Source organism: Durio zibethinus, chromosome 17, assembly GCF_047325235.1.
Source record: "Durio zibethinus cultivar Kanyao isolate XHJ-2024 chromosome 17, ASM4732523v1, whole genome shotgun sequence".
Lineage (NCBI taxonomy): Eukaryota > Viridiplantae > Streptophyta > Magnoliopsida > Malvales > Malvaceae > Durio > Durio zibethinus.
Genome location: NC_143178.1, coordinates 7882336 through 7896193, shown reverse-complemented (window position 1 = coordinate 7896193; position 13858 = coordinate 7882336). Strand labels below are relative to the sequence as shown.

General features: G+C 28.1%; 1 protein-coding gene across 5 annotated transcripts; it reads right to left on the bottom strand.

The window, feature by feature from the left end:
* Positions 1 to 779: 779 nt before the first annotated feature.
* LOC111288096 (uncharacterized) lies at positions 780 to 13577 on the bottom strand. Of its 5 annotated transcripts, XM_089746392.1 has the most exons (5): positions 13420 to 13577; positions 9295 to 9597; positions 8613 to 8698; positions 1295 to 1621; positions 780 to 1193 (listed from the first exon to the last, which is right to left on the bottom strand). In XM_089746392.1, exons 3-5 carry the CDS (start codon positions 8647 to 8649, stop codon positions 1048 to 1050), a joined length of 510 nt encoding a protein of 169 aa, XP_089602518.1. In that variant the 5' UTR covers positions 8650 to 8698; positions 9295 to 9597; positions 13420 to 13577; the 3' UTR covers positions 780 to 1047. The 5 variants fall into 5 exon arrangements, 3 of the variants coding, with proteins under 3 accessions (XP_089602518.1, XP_089602519.1, XP_022734597.1); XM_089746393.1 differs by lacking the exon at positions 9295 to 9597; XR_016329171.1 differs by lacking the exons at positions 780 to 1193; positions 1295 to 1621 and adding an exon at positions 2621 to 2932.
* Between the last annotated feature and the right edge of the window lie 281 nt (positions 13578 to 13858).

The window sequence follows — 13858 nt, the reverse complement described above, 5'->3', positions numbered from 1 at the left end:
ACAAACAAAAAGGCATGATAAGAATTATTTATGGGCCTGATTTATTAATTAGGGTAGAGAATGGTGTTTGGCAAGTGATATAAATGAACAAGTACTATGCTAGCAGCAGTAAACATTTTTTTTTTTTGAAATTGATAAAATTATAATAAAATATTATGTCAATATGATTAATTGAATAATTAATTAATAAACTAGAACATAACTAAATAATTAAACTTACATATAATAAAACTTAAACTTAAGACCTTAGAGTGTTAGGACTTCCTTCTTACCATTAAGCTAAAGTTATATTGGGATATCAACGGTAAGCTTGAATGTTAATTAAACCATCATTAAGCAAATGCCGTTATATGGTTTACCTTCTGTACGTTTATTAATTTATCATTAATTAGTATTATATTTAGTGAATGATATATCCTTATGCATGTTCTTATTTTGTAACAAAAAATAATAAGAAGAAATTGTAAATATTAAAGAAGATATTTTTTTGGTGTGGATGATTTAGTCTTGGTAGAAGTTTTAGGATTATGATCATTCATGTATCTTAGAGTACACATCTTCTACCATAAGTTTAAAAAATTAAAAAAAAAAAAAAAAGGTTGAAGAAGTTTTCCCAAATTCATCAGTTTCCATTTTTTCAATTTAATGGAAATATTTATCCCCATTTGAGTTTTGACTATTATAAATGGAATTGCGTTTTCTCCTTTTGATCGTTTTTCATCCCATGATAATAATAAAAAGAAAGATTGTAATTAATCACGTAAATAAAACTATAAATCTGTTATAAATCTGTATTTCATAATTTGGTTTTTCATACCCATTACAATAAGCAAATACTAAAAAAACCTGGGTATGTTACCACACAACCTCGTAACATATCTATCTAGAAAGTAGCACCTTACTGGATTGAACACATCAAGCTCATGGCTCACATGCACACACCAAATTAAGCTGGTCCATGCACTTGAGCCCTGTTTCTAAACCCTAGTGCAGCTTTCTTTTATTGTAAACTACTAAGATTTTGTAAAAATTCCACTTAATCAAGATTTAATATGGTGCCATTGCTGGGGCCACTCCCCAGAACTTCACGCCACTGGCGGGTCCTGGTGCAACCCAACCAGAGCTTTGGATCTCAGCCATTCCTCTGCGTGCATTTGCTCCTTGTGCCTCACATAATTTTGGAAGAAAAACACCTACCAAGACAGGTAGCGGTCAAACAAAATCAGTGCTCTTGTGTAATCTCTAGTCTCTACTCTCCACAATAAGTTAATATTATTGTTATACTATATGTTACCTTCTCCGGCGGCCAGGTTGAAGTAAAGGTCGACGGCGTTGGGGCAGTTGTTGTAGCACTGAGGTGAGCAAAGCATTTCTGTGAAGCCAGACTCGAGGAGGGAATCTGATGAGATGCCAAAGGATTTTCTGTCGAGCCCGCATGCTTTGACACACTGGTCGCTTTCAATCCAGTTCTTGATCTTATCAGCTTCAATTTCAGATGTGCGGCAAGTTAGCTCTTCCTCTCCGCTCCTTTTGACGTGCTTCTCTAGCACACAGCGCTTGCCTGTAGACGATACTGCGTAGGCGCAGGTGTCTTGGTCAAGGTGTTCACATGTTATTTCCCCTGCAACCAAAATATATAATTACGTTAAAATGTCTTTCTAATGAACAGATTAATAAAGCTTTGTTAGGAAAAAAAAGCTGCATGTGCTAAGTATTAGATTTGAGAACCTAGGGTTGCTTGCAAGCAGAAGGCAAATATTGAAAGAGCTAGGACAATCTTCAAGCTACGGTTGGAAGTCATGGTTTCTAATGGAAAGAAAAAGCCAAGATTTGTTGAGTATCTAAGGCTTTTACTTTCTAGCAACTGTGTGCGATTCTTCTATGCGAGGAATGTGATGTGAAGAATGATGGGGTGGGCAAGGTTCTTTTATAGTTGGTTTCGGTTTAGCAGCTTGCAACTTGGAAAATCAACCCACGAGATCGGGGAATTTCAAGTCAGAAATCGAAACCAACCCTACTGTAGATGCTAGTTAGAATTATTAAAATAAAACTTAGATGGAGTTTTTTAAATGAAGTTTATGCAAATTTTATTTAAAAATGATCTAATAAAAATTTTAACTCTGAAAAATTAACAGAGATTAATGTAAAAATTAATAATATATAAAAAATTATTAAAATTATTATTTATAATTCAAATTTGATAAGTATTTATTTAATTATAAATTTTTTTAAAAAAATTTAAACTAAAATTACCTATAAAAAATCAAAATTTATTTTTTTCAAATTTTACACACTTACTTTATATACTAAAACTTTTTCAATTTATTTATTTTAATTTTAATTTAATATTTTTAATAAAAAATTTAACAAATTTCATTTAAATAATTTGGTCTAAATCTTTTACCGTTATTGGACCCACGGTGGCCGTGCCCTGGAAATCACTGCCGCTATCAATGGCGCTGGAATGCCACATGAATCATGATGCTATGCTTGGACTAAAGTTTCCATATGGTCAGAGTTGGAAAGGCTCATCATTCATTTCAATTTTGCACCGTTAAATGGGTGCAGTTCAATGAGAAACGAAACCATTACTATGACTATTTTTCAAAGACTTTGAACTATTTAATTATAATTAACTGATTGTAGGTCATAACATAGGTTTGGCACAAAACCATTTGTAGGAAAATGCCCTTTTTCTCCTTACAATATATATATAATTTCCAGGAAATATATTTTTTTTCTACTTGTTGTTTTCTCCTTGCTCTTCCTTTGAGCCCGATAAACTGAATTTCGTAGTTCGTTTGTCACAATGTATATATTTTTTTCTTTTAGACATACATCAGTAATATCAACTGTAAGGAGACACTCACTAGGAGTGGGAAAAAAACAGAAAAATTCAAGTCATATTGTTCCGAAAGAATAGCCATTGAACCTGCACAAGAACAATTAGACCTCCTTAGAATGTGACAAACGTGGCACAAAAACCCTTTTCATAGGGAAGAAGGCGGGCCGCTTTCAAACCGAACTCTAGTAAAGGTCAGAAAAAGGGAAATTATGGAGCAACATTAGAAAATTTGTTGGTCGTTGGTGTGCTTTTCTTAATTTCTTTCGTCTAAAACATGTAAGAAGTTGTCAAGTTAAAATATTATTATTTTAAATATATTTTGAAATTAACATTAAATAAAAAAATTATTAATTAAATAATATTTCAAACAAAACTGGATTCAAACTTAAAAAGTATTGTCAGAATCCAATCTGCATCAGTCAAACCCACAAATCCAACGGGCAATCAGAACCGAACAAGTCTAATTGCGGTACGAGAAACTTTAGTTAGGAATCTAATTAACTTCCAAGCCGTAGACTTTTCCATGAGAGAGCGTGACTGACGGAGCGAGAAAGTAGAAACTCGTACAACAGATGTTTCTCCTTATCGTTTAGACTGACGTAGAGTCTTTTACGTTTTAGACTAGACCTCTGTTTGGACTTTGGCACTTCCCCATAATTAGGGAGTAGATAATGGGCTTAGGCTCTTAATTTTACGTCATTTTGACATAAGATGAACATCAAACAAAAAGTCAGGTCCAATTTTTTTTTTTTTTTTCAGGTTCAAGTTCATTTCATTGAAATACATACATTTTTTATTTGACTTCTATCCCGGTGGGAAACATTTCTGGTTAACACTCCATCAACAAATAGATTACTATTGGCATTTTTAATACACATTAATTTAATTTGAAACAATGAGAAAATTTACAAAATATGATTTATCTCTTGTTTAAAAAAAAAAAGAATTAAGTAATTACTAATTTTAATTTTGCGAAATGCACAGATACATAGTGTTAATAAAATAACTTTTAGGATGATACAAAATTATAATGTGTTTTATCTTATATAAATTATAAAAACCAAAATCTTTAGCAAAAGAGGCAATCGTACTGCTTGGATAATCTAATATTTTGACATGTAAATATTCTAAAAAAAATTAAAACGTATCTTTAATTAATTTATATTTTAATATTAAATTTTAAAATTTATATTACAAAACAATTTAATTTCAAATATTTTCTTTTCAAATTTGCATATCCAATTGAATGGTTCTTTTTAAACCAAATATCTTCTTTCCATAATATTTTTGAATTTCAAGTAAAAATGTGAAAGATACATAATTTTTGAACATGTGAACTTATTAAATGATACACATCAATTACCATTAATTAAAAAAAATTATACTTAAACATATTTATTGCCTATTCACTATTTGATTAGCATACAATAAAAAAAAAACCTATTTGATTAGCATGATATATTATTCAAACAAAAATTTTATAATTTGAAAATAATAAAATAAATAAAATTTTATAGTTATCTTTCTTTAAGGTGTTTGACATAATATTAAATGACCATTATTTCCAATTTATTTATGTCAACTATTTCAATTTACATTTTATCTTAAGTAATTACTTTCAATCTCAATAGGACTATGGCATTAAGGAATTTAGAATCAAATAACATTATCATAAATAAAATCTTTAGCAAAAAAGGCAATCATTCTACTTGGATAATTTAATATTTTGACATGTAAAATTTTAAAAAAATTGAAATGTAACTTTAATTAATTTATATTTTAATTTTAAATTTTAAAATTTATATTACAAAACAATTTAATTTCAAATATCTTCTTTTCAAATTTGCATATCCAATTGAATGGTTCTTTTTAAACCAAATATCTTCTTTCCATAATACTTTTGAATTTCAAGTAAAAATGTGAAAGATACATAATTTTTGAACATGTGAACTTATTAAATGATACATATCAATTACCATTAATTAAAAAAATTATACTTAAATGGATTTATTGCCTATTCACTAATTGATTAGCATGCTATAAAAAAAAAACAATTTGATTAGCATGATATATTATTCAAACAAAAATTTTATAATTTGAAAATAATAAAATAAATAAAATTTTATTGTTGTCTTTCTTTAACATGTTTGACATAATATTAAATGGCCATTATTTCCAATTTATTTATGTCAATTATTTTAATTTACATTTTATCTTTTAAGTAATTACTTTCATTGTCAATAGTACTATGGCATTAAGGCATTTAGAATCAAATAACATTATGATAAATAAAAATCTTTAGCAAAAGAGGCAATCGTTCTACTTGGATAATTTAATATTTTGACATGTAAATATTCTAAAAAAATTGAAATGTATCTTTAATTATTTTATATTTTATATTTTATATTACAAAACAATTTAATTTCAAATATTTTATTTTCATATTTGTATATCCAATTGAATGGTTCTTTTTAAATCAAATATCTTCTTTCCATAATATTTTTGAATTTCAAGTAAAAATGTGAAAGATACATAATTTTTGAACATGTGAACTTATTAAATGATACATATCTATTACCATTAATTAAAAAAAAATTATACTTAAATAGATTTATTACCTATTCACTATTTGATTAGCATGCTATAAAAAAAAAAAACCAATTTGATTAGCATGATATATTATTCAAACAAAAATTTTATAATTTGAAAATAATAAAATAAATAAAATTTTATTGTTGTCTTTCTTTAACATGTTTGACATAATATTAAATGACCATTATTTCCAATTTATTTATGTCAACTATTTCAATTTACATTTTATCTTTTAAGCAATTACTTTCATTCTCAATAGGACTATGGCATTAAGGCATTTAGAATCAAATAACATTATGATAAATAAAATCTTTAGCAAAAAAGGCAATCGTTCTAACTGGATAATTTAATATTTTGACATGTAAATATTCTAAAAAAATTGAAATGTATCTTTAATTAATTTATATTTAAATTTTAAAATTTAAAATTTATATTACAAAACAAATTAATTTCAAATATTTTCTTTTCATATTAGTATATCCAATTGAATGGTTCTTTTTAAATCAAATATCTTCTTTCCATAATATATTTGAATTTCAAGTAAAAATGTGAAAGATACATAATTTTTGAACATGTGAATTGATTAAATGATACATATCAATTACCATTAATTTTAAAAAAATTATATTTAAACTGATTTATTACCTATTCACTATCTGATTAGCATGATATATTATAAAAAAAAAGAAAAAGAAAAAACTATTTGATTAGCATGATATATTATTCAAACAAAAATTTTGTAATTTGAAAATAATAAAATAAATAAAATTTTATTGTTTTCTTTCTTTAACGTGTTTGACATAATAGTAAATGACCATTATTTCCAATTTATTTATGTCAACTATTTCAATTTACATTTTATCTTAAGTAATTACTTTCAATCTCAATAGGACTATGGCATTAAGGCATTTAGAATCAAATAACATTATGATAAATAAAGAAGTTTGAAAGTGAATCAAACCAAATTTTTAGACCATCTATATTAACATTCCAATTTAGATAAACCATGTGCTAAAGTGTTTGCTTCACTCCTCACATGCTAAAAGCAGCAAGTAATATAACTTTGGTGAATTCAACAATATCATGCACTCTTCCACCCTATTTAAAAGGGAACCTTTAAATTTAACTCTCATTTTTGCATGAAGAGAATTTGTCATATGATTAATTTTAATGACTATACTTAAATGAACCTTCCCTCATATGCATTGGATATCTAGTCATTTTATAGTTTTCATCAAAAGCTGCATCAAATTTAATTTAGGAATTCTTGTAAATGAGGGCATCTAATTGATTTCATTCACTTCAATCACACAAATAGCTCTATGATATTCTATTACCTTATGAAAATATTACACATCCTACTCTTTAACATAGTTATCCTTCTAAAAATAATAATAAAACTTAAGCAATATCAATAAAGGGCACAATTTCGACCCTTTAAATGACAACTTTGAAGAAACATTTCCATTTTCATTAAGGTTTGATTACCAAAATCAGAATCACAATCCCAAAAGGAACCATTCAATTGGATATGTAAATATGTAAGGAAGATATTTGAAACTAATATAAATTTTAAAATTTAAATTTAAAATATAAATTAATTAAAGACACATTTTAAATTTTTTTAGAATGTTCATAGTTCAAAATGTTAGACTAACCAAATAGGATGATTGCCTTTTATGTTAAACACTTTGGTTTTTATATATTTATATCAGATAAAACACATTATAATTATGTATTATTGTAAAAATTAATTTTTAACACAATATGTACCCATGGATCGCAGGAATTAAAACTAATTTATATTCATTTGTACAACATAAATAAAACATAATAAAACATTAACACAATTGAAATAAGCATCATAAACATATATAAGACTAAATTAAATAATAAAAAATACAAATAGCACCAAAGGAAATAACAAACAAATGAAGCAAATAAATAATAAAAATATAAAATAATTGGAGAGCTAGCAAACTTTCAAAGGCAATACTCTAATGCGTCAAAAGCAAACCTATTTATAATGTTGAAGTTGCATATTTAAAATCAGACATTTAATTTAATTAAAAGTGATTTAAAGTAAATTGAATTATAATTTATTTATTTATGTAACTAAAATTGAATATTCACAACAATAGACAATTTTGACTTTCAATTCAATAATACAAAAGGAAATTGCATTTAAAAGTAATAAGAGTTTGCCAAATATAAAGATGATATATATATATATATATATATGTTTTTGAATTTAGATTGATTGAAAAGATTTAAATTCAAAGTAATATATATGGATTTCAAAGAATAATATTGATCCTTAAAATTAGGAAATACCAAAAGATAATTAAGGTGATAATTGATATTGTTTAGTTAAATATTTTAATTTAAATTAACTATTATGCAGTAAAATGAGTACACATGTAAAAAAACAACAAAAAAATTATCTATATGTCAATAAATTAGGCAATCCACATTAGATATTTTTCTTTTGGTCAAAGATTTGATTTTTTTATATTTATATAAGATTAAAGATTTTTTAAAGATATTTATTAATGTAAATTCTAATACGTTATGACATGAGGTGTAACAATTTTATTTTAAATGGTGCAAAATTTCTTAGCTTGTTTAATGCCTGCATTTCCATCAATTTTAATATTTACACAATGTTTAATAGGAAAAAAAAAAGAAAAAAGAAAAGAATGTGGCAGGAAAATTAAATTACTTTCTTTTACTTTTTTCTTCATTTGATAAGATACAAATAAGATGATAGAAAGAAAAAAAAAATAAAGTTTATATTATCAACAGAAGATTAGCTTTTATCAAACTTTAATGAAACTACCATTACTAGTGGGCTAACCTTACTTCGCTGAGGGTACAAAATTTTTATTTTATTTTTTTATGCTAATATGTAATAAAATAAAAAGTTTTAATAATCTAACTTTTATTTTTATTTTTAGATCAAAATAAGTTTTTGATTGATTGTCAAATAATAATTTATAAATTCAATTCTATAACTCATTTACCTAAAAGTTTGTGAATGCAAGATATGGTATAAAATTAAAACTCAACCTTATAAATGCAAGATATGGTGTCAAGTCGTCAACTACAGAACAAAACATCAAGCAGATTATTTGAGAAGAGAATGGTAGTACATGACAGACAGGCAGAAGCCTACCTAACAGAAGAAAGCCACCTTCCAGTCCAATTATCATGGTATATTATAGAAATGTCCTCAAAAGTGACTCCACTTACTATACCAACCTTGTTGTCGAAATTAAATGAAAAGAAAAAAATATATATTAGTCCAATAGGGACTAGGATCAAATTAAATACTACTTTCGTTAAGTTAATTGTAGAAGCTAATATACGTCCAGAACAAAATTCTCCAATTATCCAGTAAAAATCATCAATTTAAGTAATAAATTTTATCTTGAAGACTTGTTAGAAAAGTTTCTTCATGTATATGCCTAAGTAGGACATCAATTAATACATATGGTAACATCTCTAAACCACCTATTACAAAAGACGTGCTCAAAGGAATAGAAATACATATGGTAACATCTCTAAACCACCTATTACAAAAGACATGCTCAAAGGAATAGAAGCTATGTCTCAACATATAAGGCCATCCATTCAACTTAATCTTTATTTGACATATAATAAAGTTTATCCTGCAAAGCATTAATCAGTGTTGAAGATAAATTTTACAAATAAAACAAAAAGTATTAGTAAAATAACGACTCGATCTTAGCAAAGTGCTAAAACTGGAAACTCAAACGTGGAATGAAATTTAAGTATCAATATATATTTACCATGGAAATCACTAAAAAGGGTTAGGTTCAGAAAAAACTTAATACCTAGTTATTGGAAGAGACCTTCCAGAGGGTAAGAAGTAGGCAGAGTGAATAGCCCTACTATTTATGGCTCACAGTCTTTAAGGTTTTGAGTTTGTGTGCACTCATACTCCTTAAATCCCAAATGCAAGCAGTTCCATCCGTGGAACTGGTAGCCATAATGTTGGAGTTCTGTGAGTTGAAGTCTATGGTGTTGATCTTGTCTTCATGCAACATCCAGTTTTTACTGGACTTCCTTGTCTGAATACCCCAGATGTTCAATCCTCTACGGCCCTCACCAAAATATAAGCTCGTGAAATTATTAGGCTGTTGAGAGAGGGGAAATATATTATCATCACAGGAATGCACCAAATCAAACACTTCCTTCTCAGCATCCATTAGTCGAATAAAACCATCATAGTAGTTAGTAAAGATCTACACTTAAATGAAATAACTATAGAGAAAACATTATATATGTATTTACCCTTAACAAAGTGTAAACTTGAAATCATAAATTCTGTATCTTTAAAATTTATGAAAGTAATTATGAAGACTAATGTAGTACAAATTTTGAAACTCAAGGTACCTTTGACATTGAATATTACTGAATCAAAATCCTAGAAACAGGAACAGTATACAGGCGATAAAGATATATCCCATCTTCTTTTTCACCTTAAAGTCCACATTCCAAAATATAATATTCCCAAATTTGTTCCCCGTTGCAATCATCCTCATACTGCTGCAAGGGAAAAACTTAACCACCATAATCCTTCCAGGCAAAATCCGTGTTACATTTTCTGGTTTCAAACTCAATGACTCGAGCTAGGGATTATTCTTCTCAATCTTAACTAAATCATCCAAATACTCAGTTTTAACCACACCCTCAACTAAACCATAAGAAACCAACTTGCTTTTTCCACTCAAATTTTCATTCAACTCTTCTTTAACTTTCTCTACCTTAACTGGACATTCCAAAACCTCACTTTCACAAGATACCGGTTTTCCTTTTTCATTAAAATCACTCAAATTCTCCTCTTTAGCATCCTCAACACCATCAAACTCTTCCTTAGCTGAAACACCAACTCGGGTTTTCTTTGCAATACTCAAAATTGTCTCAACCAGCACTTGATTGGAATCTATTTCATCTCCACTAAAAGCATCTCTCATACTAATAGGACCCAAAACACATGGCGATTGGGGCTTTAAAGGCCTAACAGATTTTCGATTTTTTTCAAAATTTTCACAAAAATCATCAGCCAAACCATTTGAATCTTGTGGCATACTTCTTATTCTTAATGATCGACAGATTACAATTGGGGCCTCCGTACCACAAGAATAATTTAGAATACTAAACAATCCAAAATAAAGTGAACGATATTAGTACTATAAGCTTGGATCATATTACATTCCAACAAAGTTAATAGAGCCACAAAACCCTATAGGTGAGAGTGAACAGCAATAACAAATGTTACCACATCTACATTTATAAACAACATATAGCATATTTGTAGTCCCATACAAATAGTATTTCTAAATAGCATTCTATTCAAAAGGTAGTACACAGTACGTCCTAAAGAACAGATACCTTCTATAAAATCTACTTGTCATATAAATAATGTATAATGCCCTAAAAGAAAGTGACTTGCATGAACAAAGGAAAATGGTAATTCTCTACATGTAAGGCACTAAAGTATAACATATTGCATAAAGTGAGGTAGATAACTAAGAAAAATAAGTCAAAGGCGGAAATCCTATTTTAAGAGCTTGGTTAGCAACTCGTAATTATAACATATTGCATAAAGTGATAAAGTGAGGTAGATAACTAAGAAAAATAAGTCAAAGGCGGAAATCCTATTTTAAGAGCTTGATTAGCAAGTCGTAATTGGGTTTAATTCATGGGTATTCAACAGGCAGGGCCATAAATACAACCATAAAATTCCAAATATGTTGCTACTAAGTAAAGATTAGCATGCAAGTAAAAAGGCTTATTGCTTGTTAAAGAGAATAAGCACCTGTCCTTAAATACTCAAGAGGAGTAAAAGCTAGTTTTGTGTTGTAACTTTTTCCATCTCTACTGTTCTTCATCAGACCAAAGCATGAAAGTCTAGGGTTGCCTCCTAAAATTAATATGCATAACTGATGAAATTATACTAATTTCTAACTATGAAAGAAAAAAAAATTTAAAATAACATACATCATCAAAAACTATTTTATAAGCATTTAGATCATGATACGGGGCACATCTTTTGCTGGAGCAGTATTCTAGAGCTTGTGCAAGATGCAAACCAACACTTAGTCATATTGCCCATTTCATTAGAAACAAAACGGCATGAGAAATCTAAAAAGAAAAACTCATATGTGAATTCACAGGAAGATGACAAAAGGGGTAAATAGAAAATGCCCTGTGTCCATATTACCACTGCAGAAGTTTCGGAAATTTTCAGCAATACCATTCAAACATTATATTTGATCATATTAGTAACATCAACCTCCAATTAAGATTTGATGCTCAACTGGGTTAGATTATAACTCTCAAAGAAATTAACCATAAAAAAATTGAAAATTCGAGAATTAGGCAAAATGCTAGAGCAGAAAAACTTAGACTAAGAAGAAATAAAAATTAAGCATGCCAAATTAAAGAGTAGCAAAATTCTATAGTCATAAAGGTTAAAAAGGAATGAAATTTTTTGTAATGATAAGATTTGCAATTTCATCTCTTTTCTCGATCCAAATAACTAAAAATAAATGAAATTCACTTTAAATCCACTTCTTTTCTCTTTATGTTTTCTAAATTTAATCACCTCAAAAAAATGTAATCTTTTATCACGTGCAAATCAGTTGCTTATCATGCAAAGCCTAAAACGACATTGTAAGCTACATAACAGAAGAAGGATAGCTCGGGTTCATACTCAAAATTGAAGATCGACTCAAAATTTAAAAATTTCACCTCTATGGAGAAATCAGAGCTAGATCTGGATTAAAAAGATTAGGAAAAAAAAAAAAAAAGAAGAAGAAGGGAAAAAGAAATGCATAAGAAGCCTTGATTCAAACCCATCAGCAAGTCAAGGTTGTAAAAGCCTTAGTTGTAGATTTTCTAATAAAGTCTGTTCTTTCCAAAGATCAGAAACGTAATAGTTCAAGTAATTCATCAATACCCATAAACAATTTATCCAATAGAGAAACACAAAGCAATCAGCCACAAAAGAAACAATCTGAGGCAGAAACAAAAGCAATCGAGACCAACATAATTTCTACAATAAAAAACCACCAATTAAAAAACAATAAGCCTAGTCATCAACCTCGCAATCAGCAATTACACATAAGAGCTCAAATCTAGAAACCCAATCAAACCGAGCAAATCCAACTAGAGACAAACAATCCCTAACATGGCAAACTTCAAGCAATCACTAAAAAAATTCACAGAACCAACTACAAAGAAAATAATATTGCAAAGAAAGAATAAAAAAAAGGCCAAGGTTTTTTCTATGGGTTTCATTTAAAATTTGGAGTTTTCTAGTTTCACTTCTGGGGTTTGGGCAAAGAAGCTAAACTGCTGGAGGTGACCGCGAAAGGCGAAAGCGACGATGGCAGACCACCGAGAACATTGGCTTTCATCGCTCGACTTCTGGGCTTCGTTGCAAGTTTTTTTTTTTTTTTTGTCTTAGCAAGGTTTGAAACAAAGAGAGAAGGAGGTCGATTTTTGATCTTTTGAAGATAATTTTTAGAGAAATTTTCGAGAAAAGGAAAACAGGAAGACAAAAAAGGCTTGAAGATAATCGGTGGTTTCTAGGCTTTGTCTCCAGAAACTTCTTCCTTGTTCTTCTGGTATCCACTTCCGGCAAATGTAAAAGTTTTTATTCCGAAAATTACCCCCTAATCTTTTTTTAAGACATTCGTTTTTTCTCCCCCGAAATTAGAGTCAGGGACTCCTTTATTATATAAGTATAGACAAGAAAAACTATAATCTTTCTCAAATATTACATATAAAAAGTTAATTATTAAATCAAATGCACAAACTAATGAACGAATAAATCATCATCAGATATATTTAATTTTTGAAACACAACAAGAAAATTAGAAACAAAAATCGAGGAGAAAATGGGAAAAGAGAGGGAAAAAAAAGTGAGAATGGAAGGGAAGGGAGCTTACCATTGGCGTCGAACTGCTCGATTTGTCTAAGATTGGTTGATTGACGGCTTGTCATCCCCTCCCTGCTTCTTTTCTCTCTTGTTCCCCTCCTTCATTCCTCCCGTGACTACTTGACTTCGTTTTCTCTCTCTCTTTTTTTTTTTTTTTTTAATTTAAAAACTTTAGATTTTATGTTTTCATTATTTTGATTTTAATTACCAAAATTTTTAAAAGTATCAATTTTGAATTAAAAAATTATATTTTTATATTTTAATAAAAATTTTTCATCTTTTAATTTTTTTTAAAGTTTTTCAATATTTTGACTTTTCTTAAAATTAATATTTTAAAAAAGTTTTAATTTTAATTTTTAACAAAATTCACATTTATTTAATTTTGTATTTTTTTTATTTTAGATTAAATACTCATTTATTCCTGTATTATATAATTTATATAAATTTAT